Source organism: Erpetoichthys calabaricus, chromosome 5 (genome assembly GCF_900747795.2).
Source record: "Erpetoichthys calabaricus chromosome 5, fErpCal1.3, whole genome shotgun sequence".
Classification (NCBI taxonomy): domain Eukaryota; kingdom Metazoa; phylum Chordata; class Cladistia; order Polypteriformes; family Polypteridae; genus Erpetoichthys; species Erpetoichthys calabaricus.
This window is the reverse complement of record NC_041398.2, coordinates 83,391,594-83,412,715: the sequence shown is the minus strand read 5'-3', so window position 1 is coordinate 83,412,715 and position 21,122 is coordinate 83,391,594. Positions and strand designations below refer to the sequence as shown.

Genomic DNA, 21,122 nt, shown 5'->3' with positions numbered 1-21,122 from the left:
ATACTTGTGATACACAGAATCTAGCAATGGTTTCTGGCTACTGTCTAATGCTGTTGGAATGGGACAACCTTGATCCATTAATTCGATTCAGTGGAATTATTTTATTTTTTCAGTTGCATATGCCGACTGTTATAAAAATAATGACACTACATACAAAGGAAGAGCCCATGTAACCCATTTAGATGGCACCGACCTTCTCTGGAAGTCAGACATCTTGGACTTCATTGATCAGGAAACAGAGGAGACAGTATTTATTATGTAAATTCTATAATGTCTTCAAAGACTGTTAAATTACAAAGCAGGAAAATACCTTTGACACTGAGAAACATTTTATTGTCATGTTGTTATTTAGAAATTCAGCATATCAAAAGTTGAATTAATGGACATTATGTGCCTACCTTGTTTGCAAGTCTTCCCTGTAAATTCTTCTGTGCAAATGCAGTGATAGGACATCAAGTGAGGATCACTGACACAGAGTCCACCATTGAGACAGGGTTTGCTTTTACAGTAATCTTGTATAAAAAGAGAAATGAGTATCAGTAACAGAAGGAGCTCTGACCAGCCTTAAAATGCAAACACTTCACGGTAGTGAACAGTGGCTGCATTTTGCATTCTCTTAACATGAGCTAAAAATCATCCCATGCCTGGTCATGTGGAGTTTGCATGTCAAGACACAAAAACCCTGAATTTTCATTAAGCATTGAGGATGGGGAGATTGATGGTTATATTAAAATGTAAAGTGTTAATCAAAAATTAATCTCAACTTTCTCTGTGACTTGATAAGTTTTAAACCAAGTATGTGATTGACAGACAGGCAGGCAGGCAGGCAGGCAGGCAGGCAGGCAGGCAGGCAGGCAGGCAGACAGACAGACAGACAGACAGACAGACAGACAGACAGACAGACAGACAGACAGACAGATAGATAGATAGATAGATAGATAGATAGATAGATAGATAGATAGATAGATAGATAGATAGATAGATAGATAGATAGATACTGAACATCCACAACGATGACTATAAAGCATAAAAATTAAAAAGAAAGTTCTGCCTTGACTGTCACAGTCCCAATGAGGCATTATGCAGATGTATTGCTGTTGGTATAAAGGAGCCCCAGTAGCATTTCTTGACTCACTTCTGCTGAATACTCTGTTGGCTGAAAGTCTTCATCATTTGTGTGACAGATGATGTGTGGTAGTGTTCATAATGGCACTCAGTTTTGTTTTAATTATTTCCTGTTGTACTACCTGAGCGTGTTCTATAAATTAACTCACCCTTACAATTAGCTTGTTGATTTATTGGGCCACTTTTGAAGTGATGTTACCAGCCCAGCACACCACAGCATAGAAAATCGCACTGGTCATCACAGTTATAGTTATAGAAGATGTGAAGGATGTCACTACCCACATTAAAGGAACACAGTCTTCTAAGAAAAAAGGGTCTGCTCTGCCCTTTCTTATATAGTTCCTCTGTGTTAGAAGACAAGCCCAACCTGCCATTGATGTGGACCCCCAAGTACTTGCAGGAGCTCCCTGAATAGTGATCGGACATAGAGGCTCTTTGATGCAGAGAAAATCAATAAACAATTTTTTGGTTTTTCTGATGTTATGTTGCAGACAATTTTTTCAGCACCAAGAAACAAAGTTTTTCCACCTGACTCCTATACTCTCTCATCACCTCTTTCAATATACTCCATAAGTGCAGAATCATCTGGGAATTTGTGCAAGTGACATGACCTGATGTTATGTTTATAGTCTGAGGTGTACAGAGTGAAAAGAAAAAGGAGTTCCTTGTGTTGCTCACATCCATATCAGAAACACAGAGCTTGAATCTCACAAACTGCAGTCTGCCTGACAGATCGTTCATTATCCAGGACACCATAGGCTCATCCACATGCGTATCTGTGAGTTTACCCCTTAACATGGCTGGATGGTATTGAAGGCGCTGGAGAAATCAAAAAACATAATCCTCACAGTGCTGCCAGCTTTGTTCAGGTGAGAATAAGCCTTGTGGAGCGGACAGATAATTGCATGGGGGTGTTTCAAATTTTTCTGCAGCTCTTACCAAGAACCAAATCTAAATAAGGCTAAATCCGAGAGATGGGGATGTCTATAATATAAATGAAGAGATTTTATTTAGAAAAGACAGGCAGACGGATAGAGAAGATTTAACTATACATCTGCTTTGCAAACAGGTAATGAGCACAGATATTTGGGTTCAAATAGAACGCTGCAATTGTAGAAGTAGAACATGAGGATTGAGTTATAGATCAAAACAGTGCCAATATTCACCAAAACACTAGATCTCGATTGGAATGTTAAGGTAATGGAGGAGTTCGATTTTCAAACAAATCAGGCTGTGAAGAAGCAGGGGCTCAGATATTTAATCAGAAATTATTTTTAACAGTGTATATCAGCAAGAGGAGAATCCATTTAAGCCTTAAAATCCTGCAATAGTCAATTGGAATTCAGACAATGGGGGTTATTGAATGGTTAAAAGCAACGAAGTGTTAAAGAAACTTTTGGGTGAATTTTTTGATGTTAGAGACAGCTGAGGAGCATTGACAAGCAACATGTGGCACAGGACAAGTTCACTGAAATCTAGAAGCAATAGAAAATACTGGCTGAGTATGTACATTAGAATAAAAGGCAGCCACAGTATTTAATGTGAGAAAGTCAAACAACAGATAAAAAGAACACTGAAAATGCTAAACAGCGGCCAGACAAAGATGGAGCTGAAAATGTCAAGGTTGGTCTGAATGGTTTGTTCTGTGTTTTTACAGTAACAGAATGATTAAGGAGGAGGTGGTAAATAACAGAGGGGACACATACAAAAAAAAAGAAATAGATAATTCTGTCACATCATATTTATCTGAAGTTTCCACCTGTGAAAAACTCAAAAATCTTTTAGCAGCTAAAAGGAATATTAATTAAATATTTAATTAAACATTCATTTGTATATTGCAGAGATAGAAGTTCTACAAAGATTAGACATATAACCAATGGCTAGGACTAGATAACCTTTGGTCAGGAGTACTCAAACAATGTAGAGATTGATGGACCTTGACATGCTTGGAAGATCAATGTTATTGGGAGATGGGGGGGGTAGCACCTATCAGGACTATGGACTCCCCCAGGATGCTAAGTGGTAGCGTCCCTTTGTTAGATCACTCATGTGCATACTCACAAGGGCAACCTGGGAATTGCAGTTCCATTGGGCAGCCCTGCAGAGAGCTGTGGGTGCTGCCAGAGGGAGCTGCTAACAGCAGGTATTCCTACTTTGAGGATGTGTGGAGTACAAGTCCAAGGAGGTTCTGCTCATGCTTTATAACACACTGGTTAGGCCTCATCTTAAGTACTGTGTGCAGATTTGGTCACCAAGCTATTAAAAGGACACAGCAGTGATAGAAAAGGTCCGGAGAAGAGCAACTAGGGTCATTCTAGAGCTAAAGGGGATAAAGTATGAGGAAAGATTAAAAGAGCTGAGCCTTTTCAGTTTAAGCAAAAGAAGATTAAGAGGTGACATGATTGAAGTGTTTAAAATCATGAAGGGAATTAGTACAGTGGAACAAGACTTATTTTAAAATGAGTTCATCAAGAACACGGGGACACAGTTGGAAACTTGTTAAGGGTAAATTTTGCACAAACATTATGAAGTTTTTCTTTACACTGAGAACCATAGACATTTGGAATAAACTACCAAGTAGTGTGGTAGACAATAAGACTTTGGGAACTTTCAAAACTCAACTTGATGTTTTTTTTGGAAGAAATACAGTGGAGGTGGATAGGACTGGCAAGCTTTGTTGGGCTGAATGGCCTGTTCTCGTGCAGATTGTTCTAATGTTCTAATGAAAGTGATGGAAGAAGGCAAACTGTAAGCTGTGTTCCATTGCACGTCCTTTTGGCTCCAAGTCAAGTGAGGCCTCATCTAAATGTTGGTCTTCAGAGTATTATCAAGGTAGGGAAGAGCATTTGAGAACATCCAGAGAAAAACTGCTATGCTTACTGCAGGACTGAAGTTATGAGATATAATTGAACAGAGACAAAGTTTATTTTATTCAACTTTAAATATCAGTGATTAAAAGGTGACATGACTGAAGTGTTTTCAATTAATGAAGGAAATTAGTATGCTATATGCCATCTTTTTTTTAGGTGCTTGGTTACATTATTAACATTATTAATGCTATTATATAAATTAAAGACTAAATAATTCAATAAATACATTTTCACTGTACTGTTTAATTAATATTGACCCATTACTGATTTTGAAAACAGGAGATCCATCCATCCATCCATTTTTCAACCCGCTGAAACTGAACACAGGGTCACAGGGGTCTGCTGGAGCCAATCCCAGCCAACACAGGGCACAAGGCAGGAACCAATCCTGAGCAGGGTGCCAACCCACCGCAGGACACACACAAACACATCCACACACCAAGCACACACTAGGGCCAAGTTAGAATCGCCAATCCACCTAACCTGCATGTCTTTGGACTGTGGGAGGAAACCAGAGCACCCGGAGGAAACCCACGCAGACACGGGGAGAACATGCAAACTCCACGCAGGGAGGACCCGGGAAGCGAATTCAGGTCCCCAGATCTCCTAACTGCGAGGCAGCAGCGCTACCCACTGCGCCACCGTGCCGCACAAAACAGGAGATAATTTATCAAATTAAAAATTAAAAAATGCAAGAATTAGTAATTTGAAACTTTTTTTAACTCTTTAAATTTAATAGGCAATCAAAACAGTGCACACAGTCAATTTTAAAGTATATGAAAAATAAACTGATTTGGTTTTGCTGCTGAGTTAGTTTCCAGCCCTCCAGATCCACGAATTGTGGGTGTGAGAATCTTATGAATGTATTCTAAATCTTACCAGTTGTCTTTTGTACATTTCAATGTCCAAATTAAACTGAGTCACATTACACTAAAAACTTATTTCTGTCTTTTGCAATTTGCCTCAAAAGAAATAACCAAAATGGAGGAATCCGAATATGAAGTCTAAGTACAAGTTTCAGTGTAAAATGTCCCCCTCGTTCATTGGGTGTGGAGAATCAAATTCAATCGCCGTGCTGTAGACTTTGTTATGGCTCTTGAGTAGGTTTTGAGAATGTTTCTGCTTCGCTTGAATTTAACATTTTCTGTCTGTTTTAACTTCAGCACATTTTTAAACACAAATGGCTGCTTTTACTCGAATGTATTTTGCTAGACACACTGATGGCTGCAATATTAAACCAGAAAACAGTTGGTCTGCACAAATACACACAATGTTTTACTCAGTCAGTTATCCAAATGTTTTATGTTTTTGTACTATCCAGCCGCAAACAGATTTTCCTTTTGGATAATAAAGTCTACCCTACCTATTAAATACAGGCTTTCCCACTTCAGAAAAAAATCATGAATATGAAGAATCAAATGTGTGCCACTTATGCAAACACTCCATTATCTATGCATTTGTTATAGGCCAAACCCAATTTTAGGACAAACTAGTTTAGACTAGGCCAAGCCAGTTTGTCAGATGTGCAATAGGATAAATCGGTTTTTGCCTAGGAAAGTGCGATTGCATGCCAAACTAGTTTAGACTAGGATCAATCAGTTTGTCCCGGGAGCTCTGTATTGATTTCAGGATAATCTAGTTTGGACTAGAATCATCATATCTGCTTCGGCAAACTGGTTTGGCCTAGTTTGTCCTAAAATCGGGTCTGGCCTGTAACACATTCATTTCAGTTACACTTCCCCACAGCCCAACTAGATGTTGCTGCAGACTAGAGTACTTGTGCGAGGGTCTAGGGGGCCAGGGGTGGGGCTGGGTGTTGATGACGCACAATCTGACTCTCACTTATCTCCACAGCTGATGCCACTGCGTCCAGTTAATGTCCTGATGACAGCCCGCCATACGAGGTGATGCTGATCCACAGGCTGCAGCGGGGCGCACTTGTGTGTTCACGTGCTGTGGTTCGCTCACCCTGTCATGTGTCCTCACATGTCTTCTCACATCATCCTGTGCATCATGGCTCCAAAATAGAACTACTATAGTTGACACGCCCAAGGAAAAAAATGAAAGGCCATTTCTTTGACTGTGAAACTTAAAGTGATCAAGTGTAAGCTTATCTTTATGGGACAATCTGTTAATTATAACCTTTTTAACCCTAAATGGAATGTCCCATGCGAATTGATTTTTAGGTTTTAAACTGCATGAAGCATGAACCAAAATGTCTTTTAAATTTTTATTACGACTGTACATCAGAATCAACTTAACAGATTGTAAAGGCTCAAAACATTTTTTGTATTTTTGAAAATTTGAATACAATATTCTGATAGTCTGTTGAGCATAAGTTGAGAAGATGAACACCATAGGGAGTTTAATCAAATCCTGTTCAAAATTATTCTGCACTTCGGGATGTGGTACCTCCCAAAGATACAGAAGAAAACTGTTGCATCCATAAGTGTAGGTTATGCACTTTATTAAGCATCATTTAATGAAGTATAATGGCTTATTACAGTTTGTTTTGAGGACTAGTATTATGAATTAAATTAATTCTGTTCATTTTACATGTAATTCGGTGTTACAGTAGTCAAAGAACGCTTAAAAATGTTCCACTTAAATTAATTAAAATTAGATTATAAAAATTCACTTTATGAAGGGACTTTCAGGAATGGATCAACTTCTTCTTAAAGCGGGAGAGGCCTGTACCTTTTTCCTATTAGCACTCTATCCAGTGAATTAGGATACAATCATTACAAAGTCCACTCACGCTAAATGTCACTGCTTCAGGTTCCAGTTGCTTGAGTCACACTTTAGTGATTGTAACGCATCTCACACACAAAAAGACATTAGCCTAAATTTTTTTAAGGATGTATATGTTGTCATACAAGCAAGCCTGAGGAGTGCCTCATGGGAAATGGTTCATGTTGTCTTGAGGGGAAGAAAAAGAGTGACATGCCATTATTAACATGGATTCCATTTCTAGTAGAATGAAAAGAGAAGCAACCAGAAGATGAATGACTGCACTTTCAACTTGATCAGCACAAACCCTGTTATTTCCTGTCTTACGAATACTGTACTTAATAGATCCTTGACCAGAGGTCGACATTCTTTGTTGGACCTGCTTTAGAAGAGGATGGAGCTCCATATTTAAAGTGTGTCTTTGACAGGTCATCCATGGTCAAGACCATCAATAATGGTGAGCATTGTCATCATTAATGATTTATCTTGATCTTTGATTCAGGAAAATTGAGTCCCAAATTTTTCTTTCTCATCTTGTTGTTTTTTCAGTATAAAACAGGGAGAGAGCGTACATTTTCTTGTACCTAAGTACACTTAATATCAGATACTCTTAAGCTTCTAGTGTTCCCAATGGCAAATTTAACATTATCTGCTAGAGTCACTTTCCAGAAAGGTAACACAATTTTTACTCTGGTTGCTAAGTACTTCATACAACACTGGTCAGAAGCCACATTTTCTTTGTTTTCCAATAATGCCATAAGTAAACATTTTTAAAAACTGGTCTAATCTTTTGAGGTTTTCATGTTTTAAAGTTTAGGACCTCTAAAGCAAAGCTTTTAGGAAGCACAAATCTTAGTCTGTTACCTTGAACAGTGTCAGGCAGAGGAGCACAAATGCCCCACTCTTGATCCCGGTCAAAGTTATGAGTAGTAGCACACCTGTAACGATAAACACATTGAATTAAAAAAAAACAAGGAACACTTAAGCTGTATTCTGTCATTTTTTGATATTTGGTACACTGTAATAAATATCTTTTCATATGACCTTTGGAGGGTTGGGGTTAGCTGTTGTACAGCACCCCAAGCAATTTTCAGGTTAAAGGCCTTGCTCTAGGGCCCAACGGAGTAGGATCCCTTCTGGCAGTAACAGGATTTAAACTGGTAACCTTCCAGATACCAGTGCAGATTCTTAGCCTCAAAGCCTCTTGAAGCTCCTTAAAGCTTTTGAATTTTACAATTAGTATGATTACCAAAATGAATATGTGGAGTTTGCATTTTCTCCAAATGGCTGTGTCTTCTATGTCCCATAAATATGCCGGCAGGTTTATTAATGAGTCTAAATTGGTTCACTCCGTGTATGTGCAGACATGGCAGCGGACTACTTCCAAGTCCAGGACTGGCTTGCCTCCCTTTTGCCCAGTGCTGGTGGCATGGGCACTGTCTCTTTGTAACCCTGAAATGTAAAAAGAGTCTTCAAATGGATAGATGGATGAAAAATGTAGTAGTCTAACAACAGGGACCCTTGTAGTTAGAAGCCCGACTGACTGTTGAGATGGAGTTCTCCTTTAACTTCACTAGCTCAAATGCTATTCTAGTATATTAAAAAGACCCCAAATTTGCATCCAGTCACACTGGAGGACGAGCAACTGTGAAACCCTGAATGACTTCCTCAGCAGAGACAAACAGTGGCGTAGCTAGTGGGGGGCAAGGGGGGACATCTGTCCCTGGGCGCAGCATCCAGGGGGTGCCATTTTAAAATTTTCTTTCCCTTCCCCATTGCATTTTGGCAAACAGGAGGGGGCGCAAAATCTTCAGTTGTCCCCGGGCGCTGAAAACCCTAGCTACGCCTGTGGAGAAAAAGGGCATATTATTCAAATAAATACTTCAACCTATTAAAAAAAATAAACTAACATCATATTATAAAGAAACATGTCATGTGCTTTTGAACACATAATCTATGAAATTCAATAGAAATTTATACATATGCTGTGAGCATCTGTACAGTATAACACACTTTTTGCACAATGACATGGAACTTAGTAGAACATTGGATACTTGATTTCTTTAGAGCCTAACAAAATAGATCTAATGATACTTTAAAAATACATTGGAAACAAGTAGATATGTAAGGAGTCCTGGGCACTAGGCAAGTCCAGACCTTAAACGGGGTGCCAGCCCATCACCCTCATACCCACACTCACTCTTTCCCTGCCAAAATAGTCATCAATCCAGCTATAAATGAAAAATGCAGAGCTCCAAAGCACCTATGGCCTCTTCTTCAGGCAAGATGTTGAGTTGAGTTGCCTCGAAAGCTTGCATATTGTAATCTTTTTTAGTTAGCCAATAAAAGGAGTCATGTATTTATTGTCAAAGAGAGATGATTTTCCCAGACAATAATTGTTATGATGCTACAAACTATGAACTGAAGTTAACTTGCTTCAAAAAATAATAAAGTAGACACTTCAATGTTTACTCATAAATTACATATCATAAAGATTTGACCACTATAGTAAAAAAATATGACAGCAGTATACTCCTAGAAAAAGTATACAATATTTTATTTATGAAAAGGTTAAATCGCCATGCTAGGTAATAAATAAAATGAACAAACCAAGCTAAAGTGAGTCACCCCATCACACCACTCCTCTGAGCTCCATAAGCACAGACTGCCTGTTTCTCATACTCTTTCCTGTGACTAACTGTGCTGTTGAAGTGTCTTATTTATTGAAAAGATTTAAAAGCCATGAAAATGATGACTTTAAAGTAACATAATTAAGATGATGGTAGTATTATTATTGCAAGCAAAAGTAATACATGGCCACACTTCAAAAGTTGGGTAAGACTTCAGTCAAGTTCAGCACTACTGTGACCATTGTGGTTTGTCACTTAATGGCAGGAGGAGTTCAGGTTAAGACAGGAATGGCCACAATGAACACCTGCAGTTTAACTGACCAGATGGCACGTATCAACAGTGCTACTACTGCTGCTGAGGTGCTGAGGGGTTTAGAGGAGGGCTTTATAACAAATGCAAACACATACTGTATAAAGAGAGCTTCACCAGATGCTGATGAGTGCAGCTTCATTAATTTTTTATGGGTTGTCCTTCTAACTGAGCCTAATGATCTTACAGCAGTGAAGGAACTGAATAGATTTATTTGTGCAGAATAAGTGCCACTATGGAATTTGTAGTTAATTATATATAATCATTTATAAAGTATTACAGTATATACTTAGATGAAGTTTTAACAATGAATTATTAAAACGTAAGGAAAAGGACTGAAGGTAACTCAGGGTTAACTAAACGTGGCTTAAAGCTTGAACTCATGAGGTCTGCCTTATCTCAGAGGAACCACCAGCTTGATTTTCCAAGGTTAGAATGAGGTAAATGAGTAACCAACACCCCTCTAGAAAGTGAGGATAAACTAGTGGGAAAACCCAAATACCCTACCTTTGAAGCAATGCTAAGATCAATAGTACAATTCTCAAATCACCCCAATTAGCAAAGCAACATTCAGGTAAATGGGAGAGTCAAAAGGAGTCACAAGATACTGGTGGCACCAGTTGATTGGATGAAATAATTAAGCTATGCATATTACTGTAAGAGTCAGATGACATGATGTATTAGATGAGGTAAGGTAGTAAAAAAGTATAAAAGCAATCGAACTGTTTAATTAATGGATCACTCCATAAACTGAGAGACATTTGTGCATATCTATGTGCAAATAAAGAATCCCATGAATGACTTCTTTGAAAACAGAAGGAAGTTTTTCCACAATACCACATACAAAGCTTTATAATATCCACAAACCATTTTAAGCTAATTCAGGGCCATTGGTTTCTGGCAGCACTGAACACCAGGCAAAAGCCTACTCTAGATGGAGGCTCCAGACCAACATAGGGCCCACCTACACCTCATGTTCCTCTAATAAGCCTGACTTGGGAGGTGGAGGAGTTAAAAATGGAGTACCCAGAGAAGAACCATTTAGATATGAGGAAAACATACAAATCCACATCAACTGAAATTTTTCTTTATTTTGCTGTACCTTTACTTTAAAACCTATTTCTTCAATGTATTGCTGTTTTGCAGTGTCATCATGGTAGAGCAGTGGATGTGTTTGTTACTTTTTATTTGACAAAATATGCACATGTTCTCCTAACAAAGCAGCGATCAATTTGTTTGTCAAACTATCTGTCTACAAACTGTCCGTGATCTTCCAGAGACAGCGTGTTATTACACTGATCACATTCTCTATTTACTTTGAAGGACATTTGTATTGACCAAATAAAAAGGAAGAATTTGGGAGTGTATAAAATGAACAAGTCTCGCTGATAAAGTGTATTGATTCAGACAATACAGTGGGACAAAGTGCTGTAGGTAGTAGAGGGATGGGAAGCTCTGATCTGTAGGTAAAAAAAAATAAAAAAAATTTTTAAAATAATGCATTTGTACGAGATTGAAAAATCATGCAGATTTGCAGTTCTTATTCAACATTTTGCTTCACTGGTGCTCTCAAAAAATTATATGAAGCAGAGCCAGGAGCATTTCACTTGGACTGTCCATTGGCACGATGGTACAATTTTAAGTTGTGTCTAAAAAGTGTAAGTTCCTCAGTTCTATTTAATTGTTGTCAGTATATGATCTCTTTTTACTCAAGAATTCAAATAAGTGAAAAGTTTATCAGCTTATCTAATTTGTACCCTTTTAACAATTTCAACAGCACAGTGGCTGGGTGTAAGACTGCTGGCCTCCTGTTAATCTCAATGATCTCACCTTTAATGATGCAGAGGTCTTACTGTCTCCTCTCTCCCACCCACATAGTGGAGCAGTAACTCCTGGCATCTCCTGGATCACCTGCCTTCTAATATCCTGGAAGTGTCTCCAGTATTTCCTGTATATGATCCACTCTCCTGCACTTTCACTGTTTTCCCCAAGGCAGAGTTCCCTAGCAGACCCTCACTCCACACACCGGCAAAAAGGTGTTGTCATAATGAGGTTTAGCGTTACTTTTTAGGGATTTTTTTTCATTGCTGTCCTTTGTTTATGTGATTATTGTTATTATTTTGTAATTATAATGATGATGTCACGTAAAACCACCTTTGCAGTGATACTTTGTATAACAAGCATTCTAATTTTATGTTGCTTCAATTGTTTTTGCAACCATGGGATATGCAGCAGCACTACATGTATCATTATCATGCCATCATTATTTAAAATGGCAGCACAGGACACTCTCTATCCTAGATATGGGACAAACTATCACTCTGTAGCACTCACATCCATTACCACAAAGTGCTTTGACAGGCTGGTCATGGGGCACATGAAAAGATGACTCCCTGAATCACATGATCTTCACCTGGACAAGAAAAACATCTACAGTATGTCAGAATGCTGTTGACTGACTTCAGTTCAGCATTCAGTACTATCACACCTCACCTACCACCTCATTCTATCTACCTCACACAACTGTATTTGACTTGTCCATCACACACGTACCAGCACATTACACTTTATACTTCTATTCTGTTTTTATACTTTATGCTGCCTCTGTTACTTATTATCTATCTGCTACTTATTATTTATTTTTATCTTTATACGTTGGTTTTGTCATTTGGTGTGGACAGCGAAGAAAGAATTTCATTGTACAGGGAAACATGGGGAACCTGATAGGGAAGCTGAGACTGCTGGGCTTCAGTTCTTCTCTTCATAATTGGATTTTGAATTTCCTGATAGAAAAATCACAGACAGTCGGCATGGACAATAACATCTCTAGCACTGGTGTCCCCCTGGGCTACGTGCTGTGCCCACATCACCTTGCTAACCCATGACTGTGCAGCGACAGATAGATTCAGTAGCATTATCAAGTTTGCCAGTGACACAACGGTAGTGGGTCTCATAAGCAATGACTATCCATATTACTAAACGAGAATGGTAAACCGGATATGGACGCAGGGTCGTGCCCGTGGACGCAAAAGACATAGTGCGCAAGCACCACACAAAGCCCCCCTGCCCCGCAACAGAGCAAAACGGGAGAAACTACGAACCGTCAGAGTAGGAAACAAAGTAAAACCTCATAAAGAGGTTAAAGAACAGGGACAAACACACAGAGAGCAGGTTACAAAACAAAGCCCCACTCCCCACAGTAAAACGAAAGAGACTACGAACCGTCTGACATGCCGCAAGCAGGATAAAGCGAGGCCAGAAATAAAACACAGAGTACGAAACAAAGTAAAACTTCATAAAGGGATTAAAGAACGGGGAAGAACACATGGAGAGCGGGTTACAGATGATGAAACCTGGAATGCAACAGCTACAAAAACACCTAGGCACTAAATACATGCACACCAAGATACAGAATATAAAGGCAGAACCAACAACAGTTAAACGTCCACACCACACAGTGGATACGGACCCTGAAGGTTCAGGCGCCTACATCGGGCGTCACAAAGCCCAGTAAAGTACAAAAGGCAAATGCGCCTACACAGCATGGTAAGAACCGACATAATACAGAATGCGCAGGTGTGGCCGCCATATTGTGAGTGGCACTAATGCGTAGATCTAATGAACATGGACTCCTACAACGCGCGTCTCAAACTGCATAAGCAAAGCAGGCACGGGTTCAACATGACACAGCTCGAGTGACCGAGATACAAACTCGCGCCTGCCTGGATATAATTAATGAACGCAATTGCCTACAACGTGCATCTGAAATGACGCAAACCAGGCAGAGACTCCTCCAAAAAGAAACAGCTCGACTAAACAATATACGAAGTGAAACAGGAAACACTACAGAGTCCGCAGTGCTCCACAATGCACCGCATAATAGTTCGGAAAGAGCTTCGTATTAACAGTGGAGAGACCCACAGTGACACGGGCGAATGCTCCGTATTAAACATACGTCATCTTCACACATCCAATCTATACGGCATAGGTGAATCACATTACAGTTATGCATTATTAACATTACGATAAACATCACAGTATCGCAAACAAATGAAAATTATTACTCGAAAAAGGGAAAATATAATCAGGTATGTACAGGGCTCCGTGTTAACAGTGGAGAGCCCCAGAGTGACACGGGCAAGCTCTCCGTATTAAACGTGCGTCATCCTCACATGTGGCTACCCAGCGGGCACGGGTTCAAAACGCCAGGGGTAGGCGAGCGAAGCGAGCAGGGGGTGGAGCCCCCTTGTGAGACAAGAGTACAGAATGGAAGTGGAGCAGCTGGTAGACTGGAGCAAGAGTAGAAACCTGCCTCTTAATGTTAATAATACTAAAGAGATGATCGTGGACTTCAGGAAGACTCACTCTGCCCACACTCCACTTTACACGATGTGTTTTGTTGTGGATAGAGTGGAAAGCACCAAATTCCTTGGTGTGCAACAGGTGGAGGACCTTCTTCGATTTATCAGTACACCTCCTCCTTGACCATGAAAGCACATCAGTGACTCTATGCCAGCTGAAGAGGGCAAGCTTTCCACATCATTTCTTTACCACAATTTACAGGGGCACCGTTGAACACATCCTGACCAGCCACACTGCTGTCTGGTATGGCAACTGTAATGTGTCTCATCCCAAGTCTATACAATGGATAGTAAACACTGCGGAGATCATCATCAGGACTTTTCTACCTTCCTTCAAGGACATATTCATAAAACATTGCATCTATATATCCTTCAGCATTTTGGGGGATAAACTCCCAGCCTTCCCAAAATCTCTTTTCCCTGCTTCCATCTGGTAGAAGGTATTGGAGTCTATGGACCAACACTACCAGACTGAACAACAGCTTCATCCCATGAGCAGTCAGGCCATTCCTGTGTTTTCACCCTTATCTTAAGCTCCTACCTAATTATTGAGCTGTTTTGCATTCCTTGTTCATCTTCTGTCATCACTGATCTCTGTTTTTCATATGATGCTAATTTGTGCAAATGTTGTTCCTTGTTCTACGTTCCCCTATGTAAAATTATTCACCCCTCTCAATTGTTATATGGTCATATTTATTGTTTAAATATTACACTGTGGCTCTCAGAAATCTATCTTTACACCATTGTATACCCAGGTCAGAGTATAGATGGTATGATAATAAATCCCAATTGACTTGACTTATTTTTGTGGCTGTTTTCAAAAAGGATAATAAACCTGTTAGGACCCTCTTGTGTGGAATCCTCTCTATTAGTTGTATTTCGCTTTTTGCAAAGCCTTTGCGCCTCACGTTTTTCTTCCTGTTAAAAACGTAGTTGTCTGTTTGTTTTTTTTTTATCTTTGCTTTTTTCGTTTCCTCTTGCTTCTTCTTTCCTCAGCAGCTACTCCCCATGGACTTTTTATTACCACGCTTCCTTTAACTTCACCTGTTTGTTGTCTGGTATAAATCTTGTAATCGATATTTAACCCACTTCCTATTATCCAAATGACCTGAAATTTTGCACTTACTCACTTCCGATGACAATACATGAATCAATAATCAGTTTCACTAATTGATCAACTAATCCATATTAATTAAGAAATGAAATTTTCATATGAAGAATAGTTAAAAATTTCACCAATAGATGGCGCTAGTAACAGATAGAAATATTAAAGGAAGTGTTAAAATATTGATTATAAAATTATACTAAAACAAACCCAAGACTAAATAGTTGAAAATAATATATATAAAAAATACTTTTTAAAAACCATGCTTAAATTAAGTTAAAAAGTGTACTAAAAAGTAAAAAATAAGTCTCCCATACATCACTCATAAAATAAAAGCGTGGGTGCTTTTCATCAATCAATAAAATCATAGCAAAAGCGCCCATGCTTTTATTTTATGAGTGATGTATGAGAGACTTATTTTTTACATTTTAGTACACTTTTTAACTTAAGTGTGGTTTTTAAAAAGTATTTTTTTAATATATATATATTATACAATATATTTCAGATAAGAAGGCAGATGTTTCAAGGTTAGGTAATCACACACACTAATTGTGGCGCTAGAGAGAGGTGACAAGTTGCATGTTTGATAGTGCAGTCAAGGTAGAATTTCACTGCACTTCATATCTACAACAATCATTCCTGCGCCTCTCTTCTGACGTCAGGTGAGTTTTCAGGCTCCCAGTGTGGTATTCCCTCTCATCTGGGCCTTTTTTGTGGGATCTACTCCATACTGCCACTTTACCTCTGGTGACCTCATAAACACTATATGGTAATCGTGAATACATACGTATATACTTTTGATTAAAGGTGTGATCAACATTTTTGTTGGAAATTTCATGAAAAGAACATTTTTAAAGCTGCTTTGTTTTAAACAACAGCCCAAGTTTTACATTTGTTACGAGCTATAAAAAGTATCTAAAATAATTAATAGTGTTATAATACTCATTATAATCCTATAAAATACTGTATAATATTCAGGAAAGGAGTAATTCACCAGTTTGTGCACAATAAATAAATGGTAGCTTACCATGGTCTTGATGAGAATAAGTTGGATATGCAGCGATGATGTACAGAGCCACCATACCGGAAAGGAAATTTACAAACTTTTCCATCTTCAGTCAAAACTGAGGGCAAATTTAAAGCACAAAAAATCAGAAGAATGATCTTATTTGCACATTTTTTTCTCTCACAGGGAGAAAACCCTGCTAGCTTCCCCTGCTGCTGCTAAAACCAGAGTGGGTCTCCAAAGTGGCATTTTTGTGTGCCCCCTGTAGCAACATGGGATCCTCAAACTCTTTTAATCCCAATTGAGCCTTGCAATAAGGACATAGCCTATCCCAGCAAGCAGCGGGGCACCCAGTCCACAAAGGCCAGGTTCGAATCCCTGATTGACTCGACGTTCAAGTCTTTGTGATGTGGGAGGAAAACCCACCCAGACTTGGGAAGAAGTTGAAAGCGCCATACCAGCAGCAACCAGAGAGGGGATTCAAACTCTGGATGCTGGATCTATGAGAGCTTACCACTGCACCATCTTTTTACAAAAATATATTTGCAGTATTAAAATGTGCAGTACAAACTTGGTGAAATAGCTTAAATTTTTAGCTTTCTGTTTATGTTTTAATTACAATCATACGCGTATGTGTGGAAGAAATTAAACTGGTTTGTTTTTTTGTTTGTTTTTTTTTTTTTCTTTTTACTATTCTAAAGGAGACTGTTTAACATCATACCCTTGGTTTATTGTTATTATTGCATTAGGGTTTAATATGCTTATCCAGGGCCACTTTTTAACACCATTCCCTGGGTTTATTATCTTAATATTTCAAGACTGTTGAAGATTATATTTTATGCATATAGTATTTAGACTTTTTTGGCAATAGATATCTCTACTTTTTAATCCTCAAACGCCGCTGCTGGGGGGCTTGTTTTGTTTTGGACGTGCTCTGTGTCTAGGTATGTCAGAGGACTGGGAATTTGTGAAGTGTGGTCCAGCCTCACGTGGGGAGGCTAAATGGGGGGAGAGGGGGGATAAGGGGGGGAGAGAAAGAGAGCAAGCTATATCTAATCTGTCCTTTTAATCCTTATAATTACCACCGTAACAATAGGCTACATGACAATAACTCGTGGGAAAACTGGAAATTAAGGTTAACGTTGTCTCACTTCCAGTTAAGACTACAAAATGACATCAAAAATTCAGAATCAATGTCTCCATGATGGGACAGTTGATTTTGTGAGCTGGAATGTTAAAGGCCTGAATCACGAATTAAAGAGAAAGAAAGTATTCTCTCACCTAACAGGTCTAAATGCTATAATAGTATTTTTACAGGAGACCCACTTATTAAGCAAGGATCAGTTCCAGCTGCAAAAAGACTGGACTGGCCAAATGTTCCATTCCAGTTTTACAAAGAAAACTAGAGGTGTGGGAATTCTTATACATAGAACAGTCTCATTTGTAGTATCAGATTCAATATCTGATTCTGAAGGGAGATATGTGATTGTCATGGGTAATTTATTTAACTGTAAAGTGATTTTGATAAATGTTTATGCACCCAATGTTGATGATAGGGAATTCATGTAAAATCTATTTGCATCCATTCCCAATGTGAAAACTCATAAAATTATAATGGCTGGGGACTTTAATTATATTTTAAATCCACTCTTAGATAGGTCTCCTGTCACAGGGGTGATGACATCTAACACTGCAAAGACAATTACACAGTTTTTAACTGACCACAACTTATCAGACCCCTGGAGGTTTCTAAACTCAAACTCAAGAACATATTCCTTCTACTCACAAGTGCATCATTGCTACTCAAGAATTGATTATTTCTTTATAGATAATAACTTCTTGCCTGCGATTAAATCCTGCAAGTATGACGCTGTTGTTATTTCTGACCATGCCCCTCTGATCTTGGAGATAAAATCATTATGCCCCACATACTCATCTCGCAGACAGTGTCTTAACCCACTTCTATTAGCAGACGGGAACGGTATAGAATTTATATCAAAACAAATCAGTTTCTTTCTAGAGACAAATACATCCTCAAAGTTCTCTGCAGGAATACTCTGGGAAACTCTAAAGGCCTTCTTAAGAGGACAGATTATTTCATATCTTTCCCACAGAAATAAATTAGAAACCAAGAATGTATCAGAGCTAACCAGCGAAATTACTAGAATAGATGAAGAACATGGCAGGTGTCCAAGTGAGGTTCTTCATAGGAAAAGGCAGGCTCTGCATTCAGAGCTCAACCTCTTAAAAACTAAAGAAACTGAACAACTCATTTTTAAATCAAGACATCATTACTATGAACACGGAGAGAAAGCTAATAAGCTCTTAGCTCAACAAATCCACAAGCAAGAAGTTTGCAATGCAATCCCAGCAATCACCAACACAAATGGAGATAAAATCATTGACCATAAAAATATAATGCACACTTTTAGAGACTACTATAAATCCTTATATTCTACTGAGTTTAAAGAAGACAACACACAATCTAATGCATTTCTGGATGCATTAGAGATACCACAAATAGATACTCTCAGTGCAGAGGAATTGGATAAACCTCTGGCGCTATCAGAATTACTAGATGCTATAAAGTCACTTCAGAGTGGGAAAGCAGCAGGCCCTGATGGCTTCCCTGTCGAATTTTATAAGAAATTCTCCACTCAGCTAGCTCCCCTCTTATTGCAACATTTACAGAAGTTAGAGACAATCAAATTCTACCTCAAACTTTTTGCCAAGCGTTAATCACCGTCTTTCCTAAACAAAATAAGGACTTATTACAATGTGCATCATACAGACCAATTTCACTTCTGAATAATGATGTTAAGATACTCTCCAAAGTCCTAGCCAGAAGGATGAAGAAAGTGCGATTTTCCTCATCTCCCACCTTCCTCTATGCTGGAAAAAATATTGCTCAGTTTTGAGGACTCAGCATTTCTGCAATATATACAATTATTTTACAGTTCCTCCCTTTCAAAGATCCAAGAGGACAATGGGAAAAGGATCTCTCCCTCAACATATCAGAAAAGAAGTGAAAGGTAGCAATGCAGAGAATTCATTCGAGCTCCATATGCGCAAAGCATACAATTATCCATCCATCCATCCATCCATCCATCCATCCATCCATCCATCCATCCATCATCCAGCCTACTATATCCTAACTACAGGGTCACGAGGGTCTGCTGGAGCCAATCCCAGCCAACACAGGGCACAAGGCAGGAAACAAACCCCAGGCAGGGCGCCAGCCCACCGCAGGGCACGCATATGCATACAGTTAGGTCCATAAATATTTGGACAGAGACAACTTTTTTCTAATTTTGGTTCTGTACATTACCACAATGAATTTTAAATGAAACAACTCAGATGCAGGGTGAACAAAACGATTGCATAAAAATGTGAGGCAACTAAAGCATTTTTTTAACACAATCCCTTCATTTCAGGGGCTCAAAAGTAATTGGACAAATGAAATAACTGGAAATAAAATGTTCGTTTCTAATACTTGGTTGAAAACCCTTTGCTGGCAATGACAGCCTGAAGTCTTGAACTCATGGACATCACCAGATGCTGGGTTTCCTCCTTTTTAATGCTCTGCCAGGCCTTTACTGCAGCGGCTTTCAGTTGCTGTTTGTTTGTGGGCCTTTCTGTCTGAAGTTTAGTCTTCAACAAGTGAAATGCATGCTCAATTGGGTTAAGATCAGGTGACTGACTTGGCCATTCAAGAATTTTCCACTTCTTTGCTTTAATAAACTCCTGGGTTGCTTTGGCTGTATGTTTTGGGCCATTGTCCGTCTGTATCATGAAACGCCGCCAAATCAATTTGACTGCATTTAGCTGGATTTGAGTAGACAGTATGTCTCTGAACACCTCAGAATTCATTTGTCTGCTTCTGTCCTGTGTCACATCATCAATAAACACTAGTGTCCCAGTGCCACTGGCAGCCATGCACGCCCAAGCCATCACACTGCCTCCACCGTGTTTTACAGATGATGTGGTATGATTTCGATAATGAGCTGTTCCACGCCTTCTCCATACCTTTTTCTTGCCATCATTCTGGTAGAGGTTGATCTTGGTTTCATCTGTCCAAAGAATGTTTTTCCAGAACTGTGCTGGCTTTTTTAGATGTTCTTTAGCAAAGTCCAATCTAGCCTTTCTATTCTTGAGGTGTATGAGTGGCTTGCACCTTGCAGTGCACCCTCTGTATTTACTTTCATGCAGTCTTCTCTTTATGGTAGACTTGGATATCGATACGCCTACCCCCTGGAGAGTGTTGTTCACTTGGTTAGCTGTTGTGAAGGGGTTTCTCTTCACCATGGTAATGATTCTGCAATCATCCATCACTGTTGTCTTTCGTGGACATCCAGATCTTTTTGCGTTGCTGAGTTCACCAGTGCTTGCCTTCTTTCTCAGGATGTACTAAACTGTAGATTTTGCCACTTGTAATATTGTAGCAATTTCTCGGATGGGTTTTTTGTTTTCGCAGCTTAAGGATGGCTTCTTTCACCTGCATGGAGAGCTCCTTTGACTGCATGTTGTCTGTTCACATCAAAATCTTCCACATGCAAGCACCACACCTCAAATCAACTCCAGGCCTTTTATCTGCTTAATTGATAATGACATAACGACGGACTTGCACACACCTGCCCATGAAATAGCCTTTGAGTCAATTGTCCAATTACTTTTCAGCCACTGAAATGCAGGGATTGTGTTAAAAAAATGCTTTAGTTGCCTCACATTTTTGTGCAATCGTTTTGTTCACCCCACTGAATTAAAGCTGAAAGTCTGCACTTCAACTGCATCTGAGTTGTTTCATTTAAAATTCATTGTGGTAATGTACAGAACCAAAATTAGAAAAAAGTTGTCTCTGTCCAGATATTTATGGATCTAACTGTACACCCACAACATACTAGGGACAGTTTAGAATCACCAATGCACCTAACCTGCATGTCTTTGGACTATGAGAGGAGACCGGAGCACCCGAAGGAAACCCATGC

The 21,122-nt window shown here is 39.1% G+C and overlaps 1 protein-coding gene across 1 annotated transcript in view; it reads right to left on the bottom strand.

The window, feature by feature from the left end:
- The window catches only part of LOC114651767 (hepatocyte growth factor activator), an 88,724-nt gene that overhangs the window by 51,302 nt on the left and 16,300 nt on the right, over positions 1-21,122 (bottom strand). The window contains exons 3-5 of the mRNA XM_028801723.2: positions 16,159-16,255; positions 7,590-7,663; positions 399-512 (exon numbers count right to left, since the gene is read on the bottom strand). Of these exons, the coding sequence (XP_028657556.1) occupies positions 399-512; positions 7,590-7,663; positions 16,159-16,255 (285 nt within the window). The remainder of the gene's footprint in view (positions 1-398; positions 513-7,589; positions 7,664-16,158; positions 16,256-21,122) is intronic.